At 47.2% G+C, this 21,850-nt stretch overlaps 3 protein-coding genes across 4 annotated transcripts; 2 read left to right on the top strand and 1 right to left on the bottom strand.

Moving 5' to 3' along the window:
* Positions 1–1,623: 1,623 nt before the first annotated feature.
* LOC128048953 (apolipoprotein F-like) lies at positions 1,624–2,870 on the top strand. Its single transcript, XM_052641434.1, has 2 exons — positions 1,624–1,708; positions 1,939–2,870. The coding sequence occupies exons 1-2, from the start codon at positions 1,624–1,626 to the stop codon at positions 2,868–2,870; spliced, it is 1,017 nt and encodes a 338-aa protein (XP_052497394.1).
* A 1,035-nt stretch (positions 2,871–3,905) lies between these two features.
* STAT2 (signal transducer and activator of transcription 2) lies at positions 3,906–19,083 on the top strand. 2 transcript variants are annotated; one of them, XM_052639421.1, is made up of 24 exons: positions 3,906–4,108; positions 6,405–6,548; positions 6,697–6,850; positions 7,199–7,294; positions 7,470–7,559; positions 7,651–7,726; positions 8,156–8,241; positions 8,405–8,553; positions 11,393–11,551; positions 11,657–11,749; positions 11,966–12,025; positions 12,417–12,437; positions 12,656–12,749; positions 13,127–13,174; positions 13,255–13,338; positions 13,485–13,583; positions 13,684–13,819; positions 13,941–13,993; positions 14,119–14,213; positions 14,831–14,967; positions 15,140–15,322; positions 15,562–15,619; positions 16,427–16,743; positions 17,027–19,083. In XM_052639421.1, exons 2-24 carry the CDS (start codon positions 6,418–6,420, stop codon positions 17,167–17,169), a joined length of 2,562 nt encoding a protein of 853 aa, XP_052495381.1. In that variant the 5' UTR covers positions 3,906–4,108; positions 6,405–6,417; the 3' UTR covers positions 17,170–19,083. The 2 variants fall into 2 exon arrangements, with proteins under 2 accessions (XP_052495381.1, XP_052495382.1); XM_052639422.1 differs by having other exon boundaries at positions 7,654–7,726.
* IL23A (interleukin 23 subunit alpha) lies at positions 18,152–19,701 on the bottom strand. The gene is made up of 4 exons (XM_052639423.1): positions 19,537–19,701; positions 19,212–19,313; positions 18,429–18,575; positions 18,152–18,313 (listed from the first exon to the last, which is right to left on the bottom strand). The coding sequence occupies exons 1-4, from the start codon at positions 19,699–19,701 to the stop codon at positions 18,152–18,154; spliced, it is 576 nt and encodes a 191-aa protein (XP_052495383.1).
* Between the last annotated feature and the right edge of the window lie 2,149 nt (positions 19,702–21,850).

Raw genomic sequence — 21,850 nt, forward strand, 5'->3', positions numbered from 1 at the left:
CCTCCTTAGCCCCTCTGCTTGAGCACCTATCCAACTTAGCTTTGGAGGTGGTTCTGGAAGAGGCTGGTTGCACAACCTGAGGCTCACATTCTGCAGCTTCAGCTTGTTAAGATGGGAAAAAAGGACCAAACCCCTTATCCATGAGAGCAAAAAGCACAATGAAGGAAAAGGCACTGGCAATGCTAAAGTAATTCTGAGGAATCTCGGGGGACCCCCAGGGAGGCCTGGATAAATAAAAAACTCAGCTACTTACCTTGAGAGGTTTATTAATGATGGTGAATACGACCCTCTGTGCTGGCTAGTCTGCCAGTTAACTTGGATGGTGATTGAATTCGCTGAGAAGCCATCTCCCATGTTGCTGGTAACACAATTCAGAGCTTTTGCTATCAACATTTTCTAGAACTGCCAGTATGAGTCTTGGGAACTAGTTGGAGAATTAGGTAAAAAGCTTAAAACATCCCCAAGTTAAGAGACTCTCAATGTCTATGGATGATGACAACATAATTTATAGAATGTTCTACAGCTATTCTGAAGTGCTTTATGGAGAAACTGATTCAGGAACTTGTCCGGATTCTTTACGTCAGATATTCAATGCCACATTGTAGACAGGTCTGCTCTCCCAGGACTGTGTTCAAAGATGGGACAGAGACTTTCCTGATGGTTCAGTGGTTAAGAATCTGCCTTCCAATGCAGGGGAAGTAGGTTTGATCCCTGGTCTGGGCACTAAGATCCCACATGCCAAAGATCAACTAAGCCCGTACACCCTCATCTATGCACCACAACTAGAGAGAAGCTCACACAATGTAACAAAGATCCTGCGTGCTGGAACAAACACCAAACACAGACAAGTAAATAAATAAGATGGGACATAGTAAGTAGGCAGAAATGTTGGACACTATTTAGGATGCTGCTGCTGCTAAGTCGTTTCAGTCGTGTCTGACTCTGGGATTCTCCAGGCAAGAACACTGGAGTGGGTTGCCATTTCCCTCTCCAATGCATGAAAGTGAAAAGTGAAAGGGAAGTCGCTCAGTCGTGTCTGACCCTCAGCGACCCCATGGACTGCAGCCCACCAGGCTCCTCCATCCATGGGATTTTCCAGGCAAGAGTACTGGAGTGGGATGCCATTGCCTTCTCCCTACTTAGGATAGATATACTCTATTTCATCCCAGTGCTGGTGTTAACCTTGCCCTTCTCCACTTAGTAGCTCTCAGTCCTTATTTCACATTCCATTTTTCATTTTGTCTTTCAGTTAGCATATACTGTGCCTGTAATACATCTCAGCATGAGAAGTATTTGAACTTTTTTCCTCATTCATCTACCTGTACTAAATCCCCAATGAGACACTGTAGCTTGCTAATTTAATTTTTAAACTGAAAAGAGAAATAAAAGGGAATCACAGACATCTAATCTCTTCTGATTCTGGATCTCCCAGCTTCTATCATGAGCTAAAGTGGGAACGTGGCAGGGACTGGTTGGAAATGTCAAATACCAAAGTTTTTAGATACTGAGGCCAAGTGTGCAACAGGCGCACAAAGTTTGAGAAGCCAGAACAGATGAACAAATATTTGCAGAGATTACATCTCTTACTGATACTAGGGGAAAGCCAGTATATCTGCTCTCTTCATGGGGCAGAGGAGTCAGCAGAACAGGATTGAGGAGCTACCAAATCCATCAAGGCAGTCTCACTTCTTAATCACCGGACTGTGTGGTAATTTGGAATTCCTTGTAAATGGGTGGAAATCATGCTGAGGAAGATCTGAAGATGGAGAAGGTCAGGTGGGAACAATTGGGTTGAGTTTCCTGTTTTTCAGTCCTTTCGCTAAAAAAAGAACAGAAGTTTGGAGGTAACAGATGAGGTTCGCCCTGAATCCTGGGCTCCTTTTGGATCACAGCCCTTAAGGAAACGGTTTGTATGTTTCTGGTTTCTCCCCGCTCCAGTGCGCTCTGTTACGAACCTGCATGGTCTCAGACTCATCATGTTACCAGCTGAGCTACTTCTTTGCTGCTTCCTGCTGCACGCTGCAAAGGCCATTTCATCTGGAAACCAGACGGATGTCTTACTACATCTTCCTTCACCCTTGGAATCCTCGCTAACTTCCTCATACTCCTTGTCTTGCCAGACCCTTCTTCCCAAATCCCTCCCTGGCTTCACTCAGATGGCCCCTCTCCCCAGGTTTCTGGTAAGCCTGCCACTGATGATCGCCCTGGAGAAAGTTGGTTGTCAAGCTGATGTACAGGTCCTGCAGCTTCAGCTGTACCGCCATGGGGGTGTAAATGCTACACAGACCCTCATCAGACATCTTCAAGAGCTAGAGAAAAGCAGAAGCACAGGGAGGGGAGTGTCAGTAGATGCTCTGGCCTCTGCTCTGCAGCTGTGGGCTAGAGAGAACCCTGGCCCACAGAGAGCCCGACGATCACCCTCCATCACAAACTGTGAGCAGGAGCAGGAGCAGAGTGTGCACAGTATAGTCCAGATGTTGCCGGGAGTGGGAACCTTCTACAACCTGGGCACAGCAATGTATTATGCTGTTCAGAACTGCTCGGACATGGCCAAGGAACGAGGCCGAGATGGGGTCATAGATCTGGGTTATGATCTTCTGATGGCCATGGCTGGAGCGTCAGGGGGACCCACAGGACTAATGATCGGTATTGCACTTAAACCTGCACTGAAGGCTGGGGTTCAGCGGTTGATCCAGTATTACTATGAGAGAGAGGCAAACACCCCTCCACCAGAGACCAGCAAGGAGGTCTTGCGGAGCACCTCAGATATGAGCGAAGTGAAAGAAACAACTATCATGGCCCCTTTCGTGTCAGAAGTAGTAAGTTCAAATCCATGCTGGGGTGGACCTTATTCAACAACTGTGGCTTAGATCATAGGTATTGGAATATTGGGATATAAAAGAAGGTGGTAGGATGCAACCGTTAGAACTCCACCGTTTCACTGACAGAGGGCCTAGGTTCAACCCCTGGTCAGGGAACTAAGATCATGCAAGCCGTGCAGCACAGCCAAAATAAAAAAAGATGGTGACCTCTGAGTAAAGAGAATTCAATTCAGTCCACTTAATCCAGCAGAACTCTACTCTGATTCCTTCCCTTCTATAAACTACCATTCATAACCAGATCAGGATTAAGTGTTCTGAGATTACAAACAGGCAAAGAAAGAGGGGAATGAGAAGAGCTAACCTTTTTCTGCTCACCTTTTGGCGGTGTGGCCAAAAATAAATAAGTAAATAATAAAAGAAGGTGGTAAACACGATGACTAGATCTCGTATTCTGATAAATTGTAATGTGTGTGTTCAAAATCCAAATCTCTGATTTCTTATCAAGGAGAAAAGCAGTACTGTAACGTGTAAGAGTTTTAAAATTTGTGGTTTGGAATCAGAGGATTTGGCTTTGAATTCAGGCTCCACTTGTTAGAGCTTCAGTGATCACTGACTAGCAACTTGTTTCTGCAAACTCAGTTTTTTTAAATTTCTAAAGTGAGGGTAATGATTTGCATCTCAATAGGTTTCGTGGAAATTAAAAACGATACGCTGTACTAATGCTTAGCACCGCACCAACAATAAAGAAGCTTTTGTCACTGTTATTGTTGTTGTTACTTAAGCCCTCCCCTTCCCGTCCCAAAGTGTCGCAATTCCGCTTCTTAGATCAACGCCTTCAACGTCTTGGCTAGTCTCGGTTCCGCCGAGTGGGTTCCGATTCTCGGAAATCAGCTGTTTCAGTCCTGAGCAATTCTGCTAATTGGACTCCTCCCTCCGCACGCACGGGGCGGGGCTTACTTGAGCTTGCCTACCATTTGCTGCTGCTGGAGGTGTGGTTTCGGCTCCTCTTGCCCCGCCCCTCGGGGGAAGGAGAAGTTGTGGTGGCGCCAATGAGCTCACTGTCTGGGGAAGCGTTTGGCTGAATGGCAACCGGTGCCGAGGCGCCCCTGTGGAAGTGACGAGCTCTGAGATTCTGCCTCTTTCTCAAGCCTGCGGAAAGGGGGCGGGTCCGAGACGCCGGCCGAAGCCGAGGGCGTCTCTGGAGGCCCTGGTGCCGGAACGCTTTCTGGCGACCGGAAGCCTGGACCGGAGCTACTGCAGGGAACTGGGTCTGAGACCCTAACCAGGTACTGGCCTTGAGAGCGCGCGTGGGGGTGTAGGTGGAGGCGCGAGATTTTTCCTCAGATGGAAGGTAGGCCCGGGCGGGTACACCCCGGAGGGGTCAGACTCTGTTTCCAGGTAGAAATAGGAGCTGTCGCTTGCTGCCCTTCCTGTCCAACCTAGGGGTCCAATCGTAATGCCCCACTCCAGAAACACCCCTACTTCCAAGACCCGAAATCTGGCCTTGTTGCATTGGTTTAGCGTCTTGGCCAACACTTTTACTTTTTTGGTCTGTGTGTGTTTGTTTGTTTGTTTTATTGGAGGATAATTGCGTTACAGTATTGTGTTGGTTTCTGCCATATATCTGCATGAATCAGCCATAGGTATATATGTGTCCCCTCTTGAACCTCCCTCCCACCTCCCACCCCATCCCACTCCTGTAGGTTCAGTTCAGTTCAGTCGCTCAGTCGTGTCCGACTCTTTGCGACCCCATGAACCGCAGCACGCCAGGCCTCCCTCTTCATCACCAACTCCCGGAGTCCACCCAAACCCATGTCCATTGAGTCGGTGATGCCATCCAACCATCTCATCCTCTGTCGTCCCCTTCTCCTACCCTCAATCTTTCCCAGCATCAGGGTCTTTTCAAATGAGTCAGCTCTTTGCATCAGGTGGCCAAAATACTGGAGTTTCAGCTTCAACATCAGTCCTTCCAATGAACACCCAGGACTGATCTCCTTTAGGATGGACTGGTTGGATCTCCTTGCAGTCCAAGGGACTCTCAAGAGTCTTCTCTAACACCACAGTTCAAAAGCATCAATTCTTCAGCGCTCTGTTTTCTTTATAGTCCAACTCTCACATCCATACATGACCACTGGAAAAACCATAGCCTTGACTAGACGGACCTTAGTCGGCAAAGTAATGTCTCTGCTTTTGAATATGCTATCTAGGTTGGTCATAACTTTCCTTCCAAGGAGTAAGCATCTTTTAATTTCATGGCTGCAATCACCATCTGCAGTGTTTTTGGAGCCCAGAAAAATAAAGTCAGCCACTGTTTCTACTGTTTCCCCATCTATTTGCCATGAAGTGATGGGACCAGATGCCATGATCTTAGTTTTTTGAATGTTGAGCTTTAAGCCGACTTTTTCACTCTCCTGTTTCATTTTCATCAAGAGGCTCTTTAGTTCTTCTTCACTTTCTGCCATAGGGTGGTGTGATCTGCATATCTGAGGTTACTGATATTTCTTCTGGTAATCTTGATTCCAGCTTGTGCTTCTTCCAGCCCAGCATTTCTCATGATGTACTCTGCATATAAGTTAAATAAGCAGGGTGACGATATACAGCCTTGACGTACTCCTTTTCCTATTTGGAACCAGTCTGTTCCATGTCCAGTTCTAACTGTTGCTTCCTGACCTGCATATGGTCTGTGTTATTTCTGATCCTCAGCAAAAGAAAAAAAAAAAAACAATTCAACTCAGAGAAGCTTATGGAGAACAAAATGTGCTCCTGAAAGAGTAATAGATAACTGGAGAAAGAAGAGTTTATAGCCCTTAACCTCCGTGTTTGCAATCTATTTAAGAAGGCTGGGTTTTTGTTTTTATTTTTCATATTTAAACCTCACGGTTTACTTGCCACTTTGCTTTATTAATACCAGCTGATTAGTTCCTTAGGAACTGAGGTCTGGTCATTTGTTTTTTAAAAGCAATACAAATACATAGTTTAAAAAGTCAAGCTCTATTTAAAGGGTTAAAATGGTAGAGCCCCTGCCCAATTCATCTGCTAAAGAATGGAGCTCCTCCTTCCAACTGGGAGAGCAGTTTATCTCCACGGAGGTTTCAGCCTCTGGTAAAAGGTTTGGGGCCAGCAGGGATAATGATGAAATAAAAACTCAAGACTGACTTTTAAATGGTCCAGCATAAGTGTATACAAAACCAAACAAATGCATGTATAAGTTCATTGGGGGAGATAAATAAAGATTGTGGAAGTGCCATTACTGGTTGTTGAAGTTGGTTGACGGGTACATGGATGATCCTTGTACTACTCACTCAACTTTGTTGTGTGTTTGAAAATTACCACTGAAACAAAAAGGCCTACAAGTTGGAGCTCTTATATAATACTCCGTAGAAAAATATGCACCAAACTGGTAATACTGGTTACTTCTGGAGAGGAGGAAAAGGAACCAAGATTGGAAGTGGGATCAATCTAGACTTTAATTTTTTTTCTTGCCGGTATGATTTAATTTTAAAATTTGTAATAATAAATAACCATGAGACTGTGGATGATTTAGTCCAGCAAAATTTCCAATTGGGAATCTACATCCTTCAGGCTCAGACCCCAAATGGCGCAGTGGGAGATGCTGCAGAATCTTGACAGCCCATTTCAGGATCAGCTGCATGAGCTCTACTCAAATAGCCTCCTGCCAATGGATGTTCGACAGCACTTGGCTGTCTGGATTGAAGATCAGAACTGGTGAGGCCTTCTGGGAATCGGGGGGATGAAGAGAGTGATTTATTTCTCCTGAGTGCCCAGCATCCTGGAGACACCTGGAAGGGGTTGAAAGGCCTCAAAATAGTACCAGTCCTGCAGACACACTCATCCTGTTCTTCCTGGTCCCCAGGCAGGAAGCTGCACTGGGAAACGATGCTGCTATGGCTAATATGCTATTCTTCCACTTCTTGGACCAACTCAACTCTGAGTGTGGCCGATGCAGCCAAGACTCTGAGTATTTTTTGCTACAGCACAACTTGCGAAAATTCTATCGGGACATTCAGGTATTCAGAGGAGCGGGGGATAACAAAGTAGGAATGGGAGCTGAGTGAAGAGGAGGACTTTTCTGGATATGGAACGTGGAACAGGACCTGGGGGTTCAAAGGGACAGGAGAAGATTGGCGGGGAAAGGACAGAGTCTGGATTTAGGGGATCCCTGGAAGAGAGAAGGGCAGAGTCTAGATGATCCTATTAGAAAGAGGCTAGGGTTTGGGGAAGCAGTGGTGAAAGGGCGTAGGGCTTGGGATCCTGAGGAATGGGAGAATACCGAGGCCACCAGTGGGGAGGGTGTGAGGTGGTAATTCATTGATGGCAGTTGAGTTCTATCAATTTTTCCTCTTTTCCTACTGCAGGCCCTTCCCACTGGCTCTACCCAGTTGGCTGAGATGATCTTTAATCTCCTTCTGGAAGAAAAAAGAATTCTGACCTGGGCTCAGAGGGCTCAGCTGGTGAGAACAATTTGGTGGTGTGTTGAAAAGCTCCTGGAGTAGAGAGGGACCATGCAAAGGACTCAGGAAATTTGCCTCAGAACAAGATCGCTCCACATCCTGTGGTTTAATTTCAGGTCTGGATTTTAGGGGTGACATATCAGAGTTGAAATGTACTCATAGCCTTTTATTTCAGTTGCAACAAGAGCCAGCCCCTGAAGCACCTGGGGAGAGCCAGCAGCATGAACTTGATTCCCGGATCCTGAAATTACAGGCTATGAAGGAGGTTGGTAGACGTGGCAAGAGCCAGGGCGGGCAGAACTCAACCTGCCTCCTCTCATGGAGGCAGCCTCACTGGGGTCTCATTTCTTCTGCAGAAGCTGGTGAAATCCATCAGCCAACTGAAAGACCAGCAGGATGTCTTCTGTTTCCGATATAATATCGAGAAATCAGGTAGAAAGCACTTTGCGGGGTGGGGTGCCTACTGGGAGGCCGAGGGTAGAGTAGAGCAGAAGGGAAAAGTCCCAGTAAGTGGTAATCACTTGTGGCTGCATCTTGCTGGTTATAGTCCTGCTGCCATGCAATGCTGAAAGTGCCAGGGTATGTCGTATAGGTTAGGATAGTGATATAAACCAAGGGATAGCTGGTGAACGTTGGAGGAGGTGTTTGAGAAACTGCCTTGGCCGATGGGTGGGCTTCTGGTTCTAGCAAGATGATGCAGAATTTGCCTGAGGGCCCAGAGGTGCCTATGCTTTGCTTGGTTCCCCTCCTTCTCCCTTTCAAACTCCCCTCTCCTGACTCTAAGTGAGGTCTGGGTCAGGAAGCAGAGAGGGAGGAGCCCTAGGTCTGAGCACTTGTCTCCCTCCCTCTCCTGCCATCCAGTGAGGACTCCTTCTCTGGACCCCCGTCAGACCAGACAGAGGGACATTCTTCAGGAAACACTCAATGAACTGGACAGACAGAGAAAGGTGGGAGTCAGAGGACAGAAGGAGTGGGCAGCAGGGAGCTGGGGAAAATGAGGCATTGGGAGCCCTGGCTTCCTGGCCTTGGTTTCTTTGTCTCTTCATGCCTAGTTGGATGGTGGAAGGTAACAGTAAGAGGCTCTCAGTACTCACTTTATGTCTTCCGTAGGAGGTGCTGGATGCCTCCAAAGCACTGCTAGGCCAGTTAACTACCTTAGTTGAGCTATTGCTGCCCAAGTTGGAGGAATGGAAAGTCCAGCAGCAGAAGGCCTGCATTGGAGCGCCCCCTGTCGGAGGGTTGGAACAGCTGGAGAAGTGGTAAGAGGCACCTCCCCAACCTCACGCTCACCTATCCCTAGTCCTAACTACCACCTGTGCTTTGTAGATTATAATGCCCTGAATGAGCTTCCCCAGTGGCTCAGTGGTAAGGAATCCACCTGCAATGCAGGAGACACGCATTCAGTCCCTGGGTCGGGAAGATCCCCTGGAGGAAGAAATGGCAATCCACTCCATTTTCTTGCCTGAGAAATCCCATGGACAGAGGAGCCTGGCATGCTACAGCCTGTGGGGTCACAAAGAGTCAGACACGGTTGAGTGACTGAGTATACACACAATGGCCTGTATATGACAAGAGACACCGCCCTCCTTAGTCTCTACTCCCTAGAATGACCTCAGCTCCCTTGTCTGACTGCAGCTACACTCTGCTCTTCTTTCTTACCACCCAGCAAGCCCAGAGCCCAGTCTTTGCTTTGGTGAAGGTAATGAATTGATCTACAGTCCAATTTTTCCTGCCTCTTTAATCATCAGAGAAATATCTTTTTACCTTTTTTTAGTGCAATGAATATAATGCCGCAAAAAAAGGAAAAGAAAATCACCTGTTACCTTAATATCCGGTTGTAGCTACTATAATATTATTAAACAAAAATTGAAACATACAGTTCAAACTACTTTGAGACCTGTGAGTTTGTTTTTTTAACTTAGCAGTATATAATATTTACTTGTGATATGTTTTTTTTGGCCATACCACATGGCATGTGGGATCCTAGTTCCCCAAGCAGGGATCAAACGCATGCCCCTTGCAGTGGAAGCCTGGAGTCTTAACCAGCAGGGAAGTCCCTACCCATGATACTTTTAATAGATGTGTCATAGTTCCCTTTATGGGAGTAATATAATTTAATTAATAAACTCCTATATTTGGATATTCGGGTTGCTTTTCATTTCTTGCTATTGTTTTCTAGTAAACTATCTTATATTATCTATTGTGATGTTAAAAAAAATGACTAATGTGTCCTTCAATACATTTGATTTGAAAGATACCTATTATTTAAATATTTTCTCATGAGAAAATTTATTATAACAATCTATTAAAAATATACCACAGGGAACTTCCCTGGCGGTCCAGTGGTAAGACTGTGCCCTTCCACTGCAGAGGGCATGGGTTCGATCGCTGGTCAGGGACCTAAGGTCCTGCATGCTATGTGATGCAGCTGGAAGTTAATAAATAAATACATAAAAATATACCACAACTTTCAGGTAAATTGAAAACAGGTGTATAAGGTTTAGGGTACAGGATAAGTATTTAAATTACAGTTGCAGGATTGGCAAACTATGGCCTGTGAGTGATCTCTTGCTTTTTTTATTTTTGGCTGTGCTGTGCTGGCTTGTGGGATCTTAGTTCCGTGACCAAGGACAAACTCATTCCCTTTACAGTGGAAGTGCTAACCATTGGACTGCCAGGGAATTCTTGATTTCTCACTGTTTTAAACAGTGATGCAGTAAATAACCTCTTGTGTGTTTGCATGCATGCTGAGTCATGTCCAACTCTTTGTGACCCCATGGACGGTAGCCTGTTAGGCTCCTCTGTCCGTGGAATTTTCCAGGCAAGAATACTGGAGTGTGTTGCCCTTTCCTCCTCTGGAAATAACCTCATAGTTACATCTTTATTTACAACCCTAACTTATTTCTGTAAGTTATTGGAAGTGATACTCCCGGGTTAGAGAATACATCTTTTTTTGGTGGTGGTGCTGTTATTGTGTTGTTCTTTTGTTTCATTGTTTTATATACAAAGAGCTTTATTGCTTTTTCTGATTGTAAATATATATGCCAATTGAAAAAAGTTCAGACTACTGAAAAGAGGAAAAAAAAGTGAAAATTATCCCTCTGCATAATCTGATCATGCAGAGGTACCCACTGTTAATGCTTTTGAATACATTTTTCCAGATTTTCCCTATGCATATACACAAATATACATCTGTTTTACACAGAAATCAGATTATATCATATATGTATACTATCTTATATTTTTTAATTTATTTTGGACATTTTCCATGTTAAAAATTTCCACCTATTTTATCATTATTTTTAATGGTTGCATAGTATTCCATGATGTAACTATAACATAATTTATACCTTGGGATCTCAAAGAGTTGAACATGACTTAGAGACTGAATTACCACCACATATATACCCAGTATCAATTGTTTCTAATTCTTCTATTACAGATAACAAAGCCATGAACTGTGACCATCTGTCTGTGCTTTTGTTTGATTATTTCCTTAGGGTGTATCTTAGAAATGGAATACTGTAAAGCATATGTGCATTTTTGAGGCTTTTTAAAAAATAGTTCCAAACTGCTATCCCAGTCTGTTTGCTTTTATATAGTGGATGATTGTTTTCCTGTTACCACATTGTCTATTGTTATTATTTCTTATCATAAAAACAGTAAAATATAGAAGTTAAAAGTATGGATTGTACACCCAGACTGCCTGGGACCACATACAACTTCATTCTTTACTAGTTTTATGACCTTGAGCAAGTCGCTTTACTCTTTCTGTGCCTCAGCTTTATCCTCCATAAAATAGGGATAAAATAGGACCTACCTCATAGGGTTGTTTTAAGAATTAAATGCACGAAGATGTGTAAAACACTTTAAAAAAAAGTAGAGATCAAGCATCATATGTTAGCTTTATTATGTTAATGAATTACTGCTTTTATATGTGAAAGTGGTTTTCATTTTCATTCCTTGCATTATGAACAGTGTTGAATAATCTTTCATACACTTCCTGGATTCTTTTTTTGTCCCAATCAGTTTATGACTTTCCACATAGTTAAAGGGGAGCTTTTGGAGCCTTCTTCCTTGGATTATGTCATTACCCAGGTTCACAGATGGAGCGAAGCTGTTGTTTCACCTGCGGCAGCTGCTGAAGGAGCTGAAGGAGTTGAGTCACATGGTCTCCTATCAGGGGGACCCTCTGAACGAAGGGGTGGACCTCCGGGAGGCGCAGGTCACAGAGCTGCTGCAGCGCCTGCTTCAGAGGTCTGGAGGCCAAGAAAGGACCCCTCAGGGAGGCCAGAGGGAAAGGACCAAGGGAGCCATTCTTACAGATACTGACCTCTATATGTTCTCTCCACATCTCTCCAGAGCCTTTGTAGTAGAAAATCAGCCCTGCATGCCCCAAACTCTTCATCGACCCCTCATCCTCAAGACAGGGAGCAAGTTCACCGTCCGAACAAGGTTGGCGTCTCAGAACTCATTCCTGCTTCCTTTTTCCAGCCCTGACACTGTGTGCTCTTTGGCTTTTCAGATCTTCTCACTTTGAGCTGTTTCTTCTCTCATTTCCCCTTGGTCCACTTACCTCTTCTCATCTCTTCCCTTATCTTTTTTAAACATCTGTTCTATCCAGGAGATTGAGGTTGACCACTTTCCCCCGTCTACCTCCCTCTCCTCCAGGCTGCTAGTGAGACTCCAGGAAGGCAATGAATCACTGACTGCGGAAGTCTCTGTTGACAGGTAAGTTGGGGCAGGTGAAGGGTGGGACCAAGAGGCGCCCAGGACATGGGATGATGGAGTGGAGGAGATAGCTACCGGTCACAACCAGGCCCTAGGGCTGTGTTCTTTCCCCTTCCATTACTACCTCATAGAAATAGTTCATCCCTTTTGAGTCCTTACTCTGTGAAGTGTAGCTTGTCAAGTACCCAATTTAAAATTGTCACAGGAGCCCCAGGAGTTAGATATTATCAATGCACTCTTCAAATGAAGAAATAACTTCAGAGAATTTATGTCTCTAGTGCAAGCCATATAACTGGTGAGCTATTTGAACTTAGGTCTGTCTGACCCCAAAGACTGAGTCCCTTACTTCAACATTATTTTGCTTCCTAATGATTTTTTTTTTTCTTTTTAGGAATTCTCCCAAGTCACAAGGGTAGGTACCTAACAAGGATGCTGCCGACTGTGTGCACTGCATGAGCCACACAGTCACGTGTGACAGCCCTGATGGGGACACAGACAAGGAGGAGGGTGATTTGTGTGGTGCACAGACAGAGAAAGGAGGGGGGAGGTCTGAAATGAAGTGGAACTTTTGTTGTTTTCCTACTGGACTCTGCTACTGACCTCCATATATCTTCTTTTTCCTCGGAACAGCTTCCGGAAGTTCAACATTTTGACCTCAAACCAGAAAACTTTGACCCCCGAGAAAGGCCAGACTCAGGGCTTAATTTGGGACTTTGGCTACCTGGTAAGGTGGTTAAGAAGGAATGCTTTTTTTTTAGTACTTATTTTTGTTTATTTGGCTGGACTGGATCTTAGTTGTGGTACATGGCATCTTTGCTGTGGCTGCGGGATCTCTAGTTGTGGTACGTGGGCTTAGTTGCCCTGTGGCATGTGGGATCTTAGTTCCCAGACCAAGTATCGAACCCATGTCGATTGGAACGCGGATTTTCAACCACTGTACCGTCAGGGAAGTCCCAGAGGGATGCTGTTTTAAACTTGTAGTGCAATGGAACAGACTGGGGGAAGTTCCCAGGCCCTGGGACGTCCTGAGGGCAAAGCCGGGGTTCCAGGGTCCCTGCGGTCTCTTCTCTGGCATTCTTTCTCCCTCCCTTCCATTCACAGACTCTGGTGGAGCAGCGTTCAGGGGGTTCAGGAAAAGGCAACAGTAAGGTGAGGCCTGGACAGAGGGTTAGGGGGCAGGAGGAACTTGCCAGAGGGCACTCTGATCACTGAGTCTTCTGTTGTCCCAGGGGCCACTGTCCGTTACAGAGGAATTGCACATCATTAGCTTCACAGTCAAATACACCTTCCAGGGTCTGAAGCAGGAGCTGACAGTGAGTGAAAATGAAGTGCATTTGTGGGGAGACATAAGGAGGGGTTAAGCAGAAACCATTCAGGGTAGGCTGGGATCAGGCCCTTACCAAATGTCTGCAGTTGGAAACCTCACATCCCTCGCTGGTGATTTCTGTCTCCTCCTCAGACGGACACCCTCCCTGTGGTGATTATTTCTAACATGAACCAACTCTCAATTGCCTGGGCCTCTGTTCTCTGGTTCAATCTGCTCAGCTCAAACCCCCAGGTAGGAGGTGGGGCCCACAGTTGAAGGGAGACGGGGAGGGGCGTGGAGCTTGATGTGAGGGCACTGCTCTGAGCCACCCTGTCCCCTCCCACCTCTGCAGGATCAGCAGTTCTTCTCCAACCCCCCGAAGGCCCCATGGAACTTGCTGGGCCCTGCTCTCAGCTGGCAATTCTCCTCCTATGTTAATCGAGGCCTCGACTCAGACCAGCTAGGCATGCTGAGGGACAAGCTGTTTGGTACCAATACTTCTTTTCTGTCAGCCTTTCCCTAGCCTCTGTCTGCCCCAGCCCTCCGTCCTTTCTGTCCCAGGACCTTTGGCCTTGCCTCCTTCCATCATCTTGAACTGTCCTCCCACAGGTCAGAACTCCAAGACTGAAGGTGCGTCGTTGTCCTGGGTTGACTTCATTAAGGTAATTCCCTACATCCCTTGCAGCTGGCCCCTGGGCCCGTCCAGTTACTAGCCCTTCCCCCACCCCCCGCTCTCCACTCTCGGGGCAGCTCTGCACCTCTTTCTGCCTTGCCATTCCTCCTTCAGCGAGAGAGTCCCCCTGGCAAGCTACCGTTTTGGACATGGCTCGACAAAATTCTGGACCTGGTACATGACCACCTGAAGGATCTCTGGAAGGATGGGTAAGGTCTTGGTCAGTCTCCCTCTTTCCACTCCCTCAGGCCCAGCTGCTTTTCTGGGCTTGAGAGTGGACTCTGTGCGCCCTTATGTGGCAAATAGAGGGAGAGTACAAAACCCGCTGCAGGGTCACACCCCCTCCCGATGGCAGTGGTAGTCTCCTAGCCTGTATTTGTCAAGCATCCACTGTGTTCCAGAGCCTACTGGATGCTCTTGATGAATTCTCTCATGTAATCCTTTCAGCCCTGCTGCATGGTGGGTGTTGCCACCCTCAAGTGAGGAAGTGAGGGCTTAGGGAGATTAAGGGAGTTATACCAGGGGGACAGTCGGGATTTGAACCCAGGGCTGTCTGACCCCACCCCTGTGCACTTTCCACCACACTGCCTGCCCATTTGGGCAGCACTTTGCCTTTTACAAGGTGCTTTTCACCTGTGTGGTCTCACTGAAGCTTCACACCTCTTCCAGCCCTGGGAGGTGGATACTGTTGGTCAAATGAAATGACTTGGCCAACACAAAACAGTCTGTAACAGGTTGGCAGAACTGGGGCCCAGCCCTGGCACTCTGTCCCTCTACAAGGGGAGTAGGAAACAGCAGGACCTCACAGCTGCTCTCCACGCTACAGACGTATCATGGGCTTTGTGAGCCGGAACCAGGTGCGCCGGCTGCTGAAGAAGACTGTCTCTGGCACCTTCCTGCTGCGCTTCAGTGAAACGTTGGAGGGGGGCATTACCTGCTCCTGGGTGGAACACCAAGATGATGGTCAGCAGCTCTGCCGTTCCCTCAGCCTCTGCTTTCCTCCCCTCTACTGCCCTTGGCTTCCCCGGCTCTGTCGCAAATCCCTTGGCAGATTTGGGGTTGGGCAGCCAGGGTGGGAAGCCCTCGGGCCCAGCCTCTCCTCTTAAGCCTGCCTGTTCCTACATCTGCTCTCTAGACGAGGTGCTCATCAACTCTGTGCAGCCCTTCACCAAGGAGGTGCTGCAGTCACTCCCACTGACCAAGATCATCAGCCAGTACCAGATGCTCACGGAGGAGAACATACCTGAGAACCCACTGCGCTTCCTCTACCCGCGAATCCCCCGGGATGAGGCTTTTGGTTGCTACTCCCAGGAGAAAAGTGAGAACCACTGATACATTTCACTGGTAGAGTGCAGGGGTCCACAGGCATCCATAAATGCAGCTCTTCCATTTCAAGATGGGAAAACCGACATCCGAGAGGGGAAGGGATTTGTCTGTGGGACGCTGCTAGTCAGTCAGTAGGGAGGCATGGCAGTCAGGACCACCTGCACTAGAGGACCCTGGGGCGGTGTGTCCAATTCACTGACCTCCCCTGCCTCCTGTGTCTGTCCCCCGTAGTTAATCCTGAGGAGCGGAAGAAATACCTGAAACATAAGCTCATTTTTGTCTCTAACAGGTGAGATATGAACTCTTTGCCCACCTTCCTTAACGCTTTTTAGCTAATATAGTGACCCAGACCTGCCCACTTCTGGTCTCCTCAGCCTTCTCTCCTCCAACCCAGGCTCCCCAGCCCTCTGGGGGTTTTTCTCCTACCCTTTTAGCCTCTATTTTCCTGCTGCCATCCCTAGGTTGTCTCCATGGGGTTCCCTGACAATCATCATCATCACTAATGTTATTGGACATCTACTTAATGCAAAGCATAGTACTAGATTCTTTTAGAACATGGTTTTTTCTTTTTTTTTTTTCCATTTAATCCTTATGAGAACCCAGCCAAGCCAGAAATGGTAATAGCCACAGTTAATGAAAATTCATTACGTGCCAGGCACTGGGCTAAAAGCTTTGTGTTCGTTTTCTTATTTACTGACTTCATAACAGTCCTGTGAGGCAGAAAATACTGTTATTACTGTTTTCAGTTGAGGAACCTGAGGTTTAATGTGGTGAAGTGTCATGCCTCAGGTACATGGCTAATCAGTAATCCAGGTCTCTCAAATTCCAGAGCCCTGATTTTAACCATCCTCCTGCCTCTCAAGTATTCTGAAGTATGGTTATTTAGGCTCAGAGAGGTTGGGTCATTTTGCCTAAGGTCCCCCAACTAGTAAATGATAAGATTTAAACTCTAGTAAGCCTAATTCCAGAGCCTATGGTCTTAAGCCCTCTGCTCTGTTGCCTTTTTAGACTAGAAAGATAGCCTCTGCTTTCTCTGCCATTCCCCACTTCACCTAAACAACTGAGCCCTGCTCTTTTGTCTGTATTGGGTATCCAGACAGGTGGATGAGCTGCAGCAACTGCCAGAGCTCAAGTTGGAGCCAGAGCTGGAGTCATTAGGGTTCACATCAGGGCCTGAGCACGGGCCAGGCCTGGACTTAGAGCCACTGCTGGAGGCAGGATTGGATCTGAGCATGGAGCCCACGCTGGAGCGCACGCTGGAGCGCACACTAGGCGAGGTGTCACAGGGAGTCCTAGAACCACACCCAGAACCACAACTGCAGCTGGAGCCTATTCCAGAGCTCGATGTACAGGCCATGCCAGAACCAGATTTGCCCTATGATCTGAGACACTTGAACACTGAGGACATGGAAAGTAAGTGATGATGTGCAACCAGGGAAGAGAGGACACACTGCCTTTCCCAACTCCCCTCCCTCACTCACTACAGAAAAAGCCTATGTTCTAAGCTCCTCATTGGAGAAAGGCTGATTTCCCTGCAATTCATTTCATTAGGGAATACACATGCCTCCCCCACCCCACCTAATGCCCCCCTCAGGCCCTATCTAGGCCTCTGCTGCCATCCTCTCTCACTTTCCCTGCTGGTTTGGGAACTCCTACTCTGAGATCAGGGCCTGACTTCTTTCTCTGGATGATCCAGTCTTTAGGAACAGCATGAGGATTGAAGAAATCATGCCAAACGGTGATCCACTGTTGCCTTGCCAGAACACCATGGATGAAGCTGATGTCTTCAGCCCCAGCCACTTCTATGCAGATGGGCCCTTGAGCCCTTCTGACTACTAGGAGCTACATTTCCTCAGATCTTTCTGTGCATCTGCCCTCCTACCCCTCACATCATGACACTGCTCTCCAAGGATGGACATGAGGCATGTGCCCCTTCTAAACTGGGCTAACCCTGGGGGAATGTGAGGGAGAAGCATAATATGGGTGAGGGAGAGGCAGCAATGAATCAGAAGAGATGTTACCCATGGCTCCGACTAGGAGCCTGGAGGCTGCCTGCTGTGCTGGGAGGTACAGGCATTCAAGGGCAGGCCAGGACAGTTAGGAGGTTCCTGTATGGCTCAGGGCAGTGGTTTCTTTCCAGTATGGAAGGCTTTCAACATTTTAGTGACTGATAAGACTAACCTGGTGCTCATTTCATCTTTCTGAAATGCCCTTTCTGCTCATAACAGCTCTGACTGTTGGCCAAGAAAGCAGGGAAGGAAGCCCTGGGTCAAGGAGCAAGAGAGGGCCACGCATAGGAGCGATACTTCCCAATTGCAGTCCCTTGTAACCTCATTCAGCTTGCTCAGCCTTAGCAGGGATTATGGCCAAAAAGATCCCAGTTACTCTATATACCAAGGGGTCACAAGGTAAGACCCCTTTCCACCATAGCCCTGCAGAGCAGAAGGATGCATTTTATAGTGCTTTGACCCTATTTTTCCATTCTGTTTCTTTTTACTGACAAGCCTAGACTTAGAGATCCACATAAATAAGTCTTTATTGAAAAAGGTACATAATTCAGTATAAATATAATAAATAATCCTCATCCCCAAGCTCCTGCCACTATAAATAATCCCAAAATTTCCCTTCCCATGTAGTAAATATTCAGCCTTTCCTGGGTCAACATCATAAGTCAGTCAGTTTTGGTAATTTTTCAACAGAATAAGTCTCATTAAAATTAATGGACCGATGAACTCATTGGCTCACAGGTGTCTAGGTTGATAGATTGATCTTAACATTACTGAGCCATGGAGGTCTGCGTGTCATCCTTAAGCTGCTGGCTTTAGGGGCTCAGAGTTGCTGCTCCGTGGGCAAAGACCCGGGCAGCTACAGCCACAAAGGCCTGGAGGCTTCGAAGGATCTTGAGACGGAGAAGGAGGCGCTGCCATGGCTGGCTGGGAATAGGGCTTGGAGTCTGCTCAGCTTCCCAGTGGTGACCCTTGGGCTGAAAGGACACAGGACACAATCAGAGAGGACTCTAAATCATTCACCCCACCCCCATCCCCAGGCACTGTCTCTGACACTTGCAAGCCCCTCTCCTCCAGGTCCCTAGTTCATACCTGCAAGAGTTCCCTGAGGCCCAGTATGGAGGCGTGAAGCTGGTCCACAGGGCCATCTGGGAATAGAGAAGGCTCCCCTGTGAAAATATCTGAGCCCAGAAGCTTCTCGTAAAAAACCAGGCCTCGATGAATCCTTTGCAAGCAGGACTGGGGAGAAAAGAAAGCCGTGAAAGAAGACAGATACGGGGACTTCCCAGGCGGTCCGGTGGTTAAGATGCCACGCTTCCACTGCAGGGGCCATGGGTTTGATCCCTGGGTGGGCACAGCACAGCTCAGCCAAAATCAAAATAAAAAAACAGATCCCTTGTAATTATTCCACCAAAGACTCACCTGATATTTGCCATTCTTAAGACATGGCTGTGATCTGAATGTTTGCGTCCCTGTGAAACTCGTATGTTGAAATCCTAACCCTCAGTGTGGTGGTGGTAGGAAGTGGGACTTTTGGGAAGTTACTAGGTCATGAGGATGCAGCCCTCATGAATGGAATTATTGGTCTTATAAAAGAGACCCACAGAACTCCTTACTCCTTCCCACAATGTGAGGAGACAAGAAGTCTGATCTGGAAGAGGGCCCTCATTTAACTGCACTGGCACCTTGACCTCAGACTTCCAGCCTCCGGAGCTGTGAGAAATAAATGTCTGTTGTTTATAAACTACTGAGTCTATGGTTTATTATTACAGCAGGCTGAATAGACAAGGACAGATACAACTTTTACTAATTCACCATGGTATCCAGCTCTGTCTCCAGTCCCCTCTTCCTTGGGGCCCAGCCTCATCTTTGTACCTGACTGTTGTCCCTGAGTCCTTGTGGATCACAGCCATCCTCACACTGGATACGGGGGACATCATCTGTAGTCTCATCACCTCCTTCTTCTCTTGGTAGATCCTGAAATGGAGGAGGGGTGGGAAGAGTAAAGAAATAAGTACTCTCAAATCCTACCTGGACCTTTCGGCCCTTACTCTCCCTGGATCCCTTCTTCAGGGGTTCTCTCAGCCACTGTTCTCTCTTACCCCTGATGGCTTTCAACCCTCCAGCTTCCACCCCAGGCCACAGTATCTTCCACTATAGCCTTGGAGAGCTCAGATAGGCTCTAGGGGCTGGCACTCACCACATGTCCCATTGGTAGGTGTGCACTCCAGGCTAGCATGCAGAGTTGCTGTGAGAGCTGTTGGCCCCGAGCCCAAGCAGGGCTGCTATCCTCTGACACAGCCCGGGCCTGAGCTGTCCAGGGCAGCAGTAGCAGCAGCAGCAGCACAACTCTGTTCCCCAGCATCTCGTTGCCTGCCTCTCCAATCTGGCTGGCTCCGTGCCTTGCAGTCCCTGTGGAACCTCTGTCCACTTCCCCTTGCTCTGAATCTGATTCTCTCTGTTCTGTGCGTCTGGTTCTCTCTTGTTCACCGTGGTTCTGAGCTGCTTCCTGTAGACTTTCTCCCCTTGTCTCAGTCTCTTTTTAAGGTCCCTGCATTGTGAGACCCGCCCTTTATACTAGCAGGTGACTCACAGCAGGTGGGATTCCCCTCCTGCATCATCCCCCTCCGTGGGGAGCCCAGGTAAGTAGCCTCAGTTCCAGGGGAAATGAGTCGTGTGGTGGCTGTGGCTGGAGGCCTGGGATGAGACTTCTGTGTAATGCTCTCCAGGAATCAAAGTGGCCGAAGACAGGGGGAGGGGTGGAAACAGCAAATATTTAAATGAATCTAGTCTCAAGTTTCTTCCTGTTTATCCTTTCCCTCATCTTTTTGTGTCTCTAAGCTATATTAGCCCTCCCTTCAAACCTAATTTCCTCACCTCCTGCCTGAGTAAAAACCAAAACAGAAGCATTCATTTATCTCCCAATAGGATGGCAAGATCAGTTTGGAATGAAGCTGGTTCCCACCTGATGCCCTCAATCCAAGAATAAGGGGGCTTCTTTTTCTCTGTTGGGAGGTGTTATTTTCACTAGGAGAGAATGGACATGAGACATTTTGTGAACTGGGAAGCCACATCTATTCAGTATAAGGTATTACTGCTCCTCACTTCAGGCCTCACTCTGGAGGCTAGGGGGGCTGTTGGGAGGAAAGAACTGTTGCTAAGAACCATCTGATTCCGCAACCTTAGTGGCCCAAGTTTCTTGGGCTCTGGGATTCAGGTGATTTGGGGGTAGGGGACATCAGTGTGTAAGTGACGTCTAGAAATCCAACTGGAGATATTCCAGCACTGAGCCCTTCACTGTGGCTAGAAAGTCCAGGGTTCTGGGTAGTTGAAGGTGCACTGTGTCAGTGACCCTGGCTGGTCCTTCAGCCTGTTGCATCCATGGGTAAAATCCGCTGATACTGATTTCATCACCATCCCTGATGCAACATTCAATGAAACAGCTGAGACTGTGAGGTTGGGTGTGGGAGTGGAGGGTGGCCCAAATCTGGGACTGTCCCCACCCCAGTGGAGGGTCCCAGGACAATCTGGACGTCAGAATGAGGCCATGGATGACCACACAGATGGCTCCCAAAGCCTTTCCAAGAGGTTGATCCTTTTTCTCTGAGAAACTTACCCTCGACAGAGGTCTCCGTTCCCTTAGGACTATTCAAAACTGCCCAATGAAATTTTTGATTCAAATGTGACTCTGTGGTAAATCTACCCTTGGGATAAAACATTTCTAGCCTCAGAGAGGTTATCTCAGTTTGAGTGAGAAATGGTTTGCCTTCTGAGAAAGATAGATATGCATGAAATAAGGAAATTGGGGGTAGGGTAGGGGAGCTCACCTCACTTTTGTATGTCTTCCATGCTTTTCCCACCTCTAGTCCCCATTCTGGGAGCTGTTTAGGATAGGAGATAGAAGGTGAAAAGGAGGAAGAGGAGGAAGTGGAACCCTGGGGGATAGGATGAGAGGGACAAGGGTGAGTTGGAAGCACGGGGCTTTGTTTCACTTCCTGGTGCTTTAGGAGTTGGGTAGGAAGCAAGATTGGTGGGGTGACTGTGGGACTGTTGTGTGACAGGAACTATTTCCAGGACTATATCTGACCTGGAGCTGCAAGGAGATCTTGACGTCAGCAAGACCTCAACCGTTATGCAAATTATATTGACAAGACACTCCCAAGCAGGCCTTTCCAGTTGGATGCCTGGACACCAAATCCAGTTGAAGTTTCCCCAGGTGGTTAGTAATGATGGCTTCTATCCAACTCTCACTTTACACCAAATACTTGGTTTAAGCACTTTTCATGTACTAACCCATTTAATTTTCACAACAGCACAATGAGATGGGTACAAATGAGGAAACTGAGGTGCAAAGATAAATAATTTACCTAAGATCACTATTAAGTGGCCAGAATTACCACATAGACTTCAGATACTGCATTCTTATTCTATTATATTGGACGCTGTGAGGGGACACTACGCATCTTAATAAAGTAGCTCTTTTAGCCTGATGTTGCTGGTATCTCAGGCCTTGT

This window comes from Budorcas taxicolor, chromosome 5, assembly GCF_023091745.1.
Source record: "Budorcas taxicolor isolate Tak-1 chromosome 5, Takin1.1, whole genome shotgun sequence".
NCBI lineage: Eukaryota > Metazoa > Chordata > Mammalia > Artiodactyla > Bovidae > Budorcas > Budorcas taxicolor.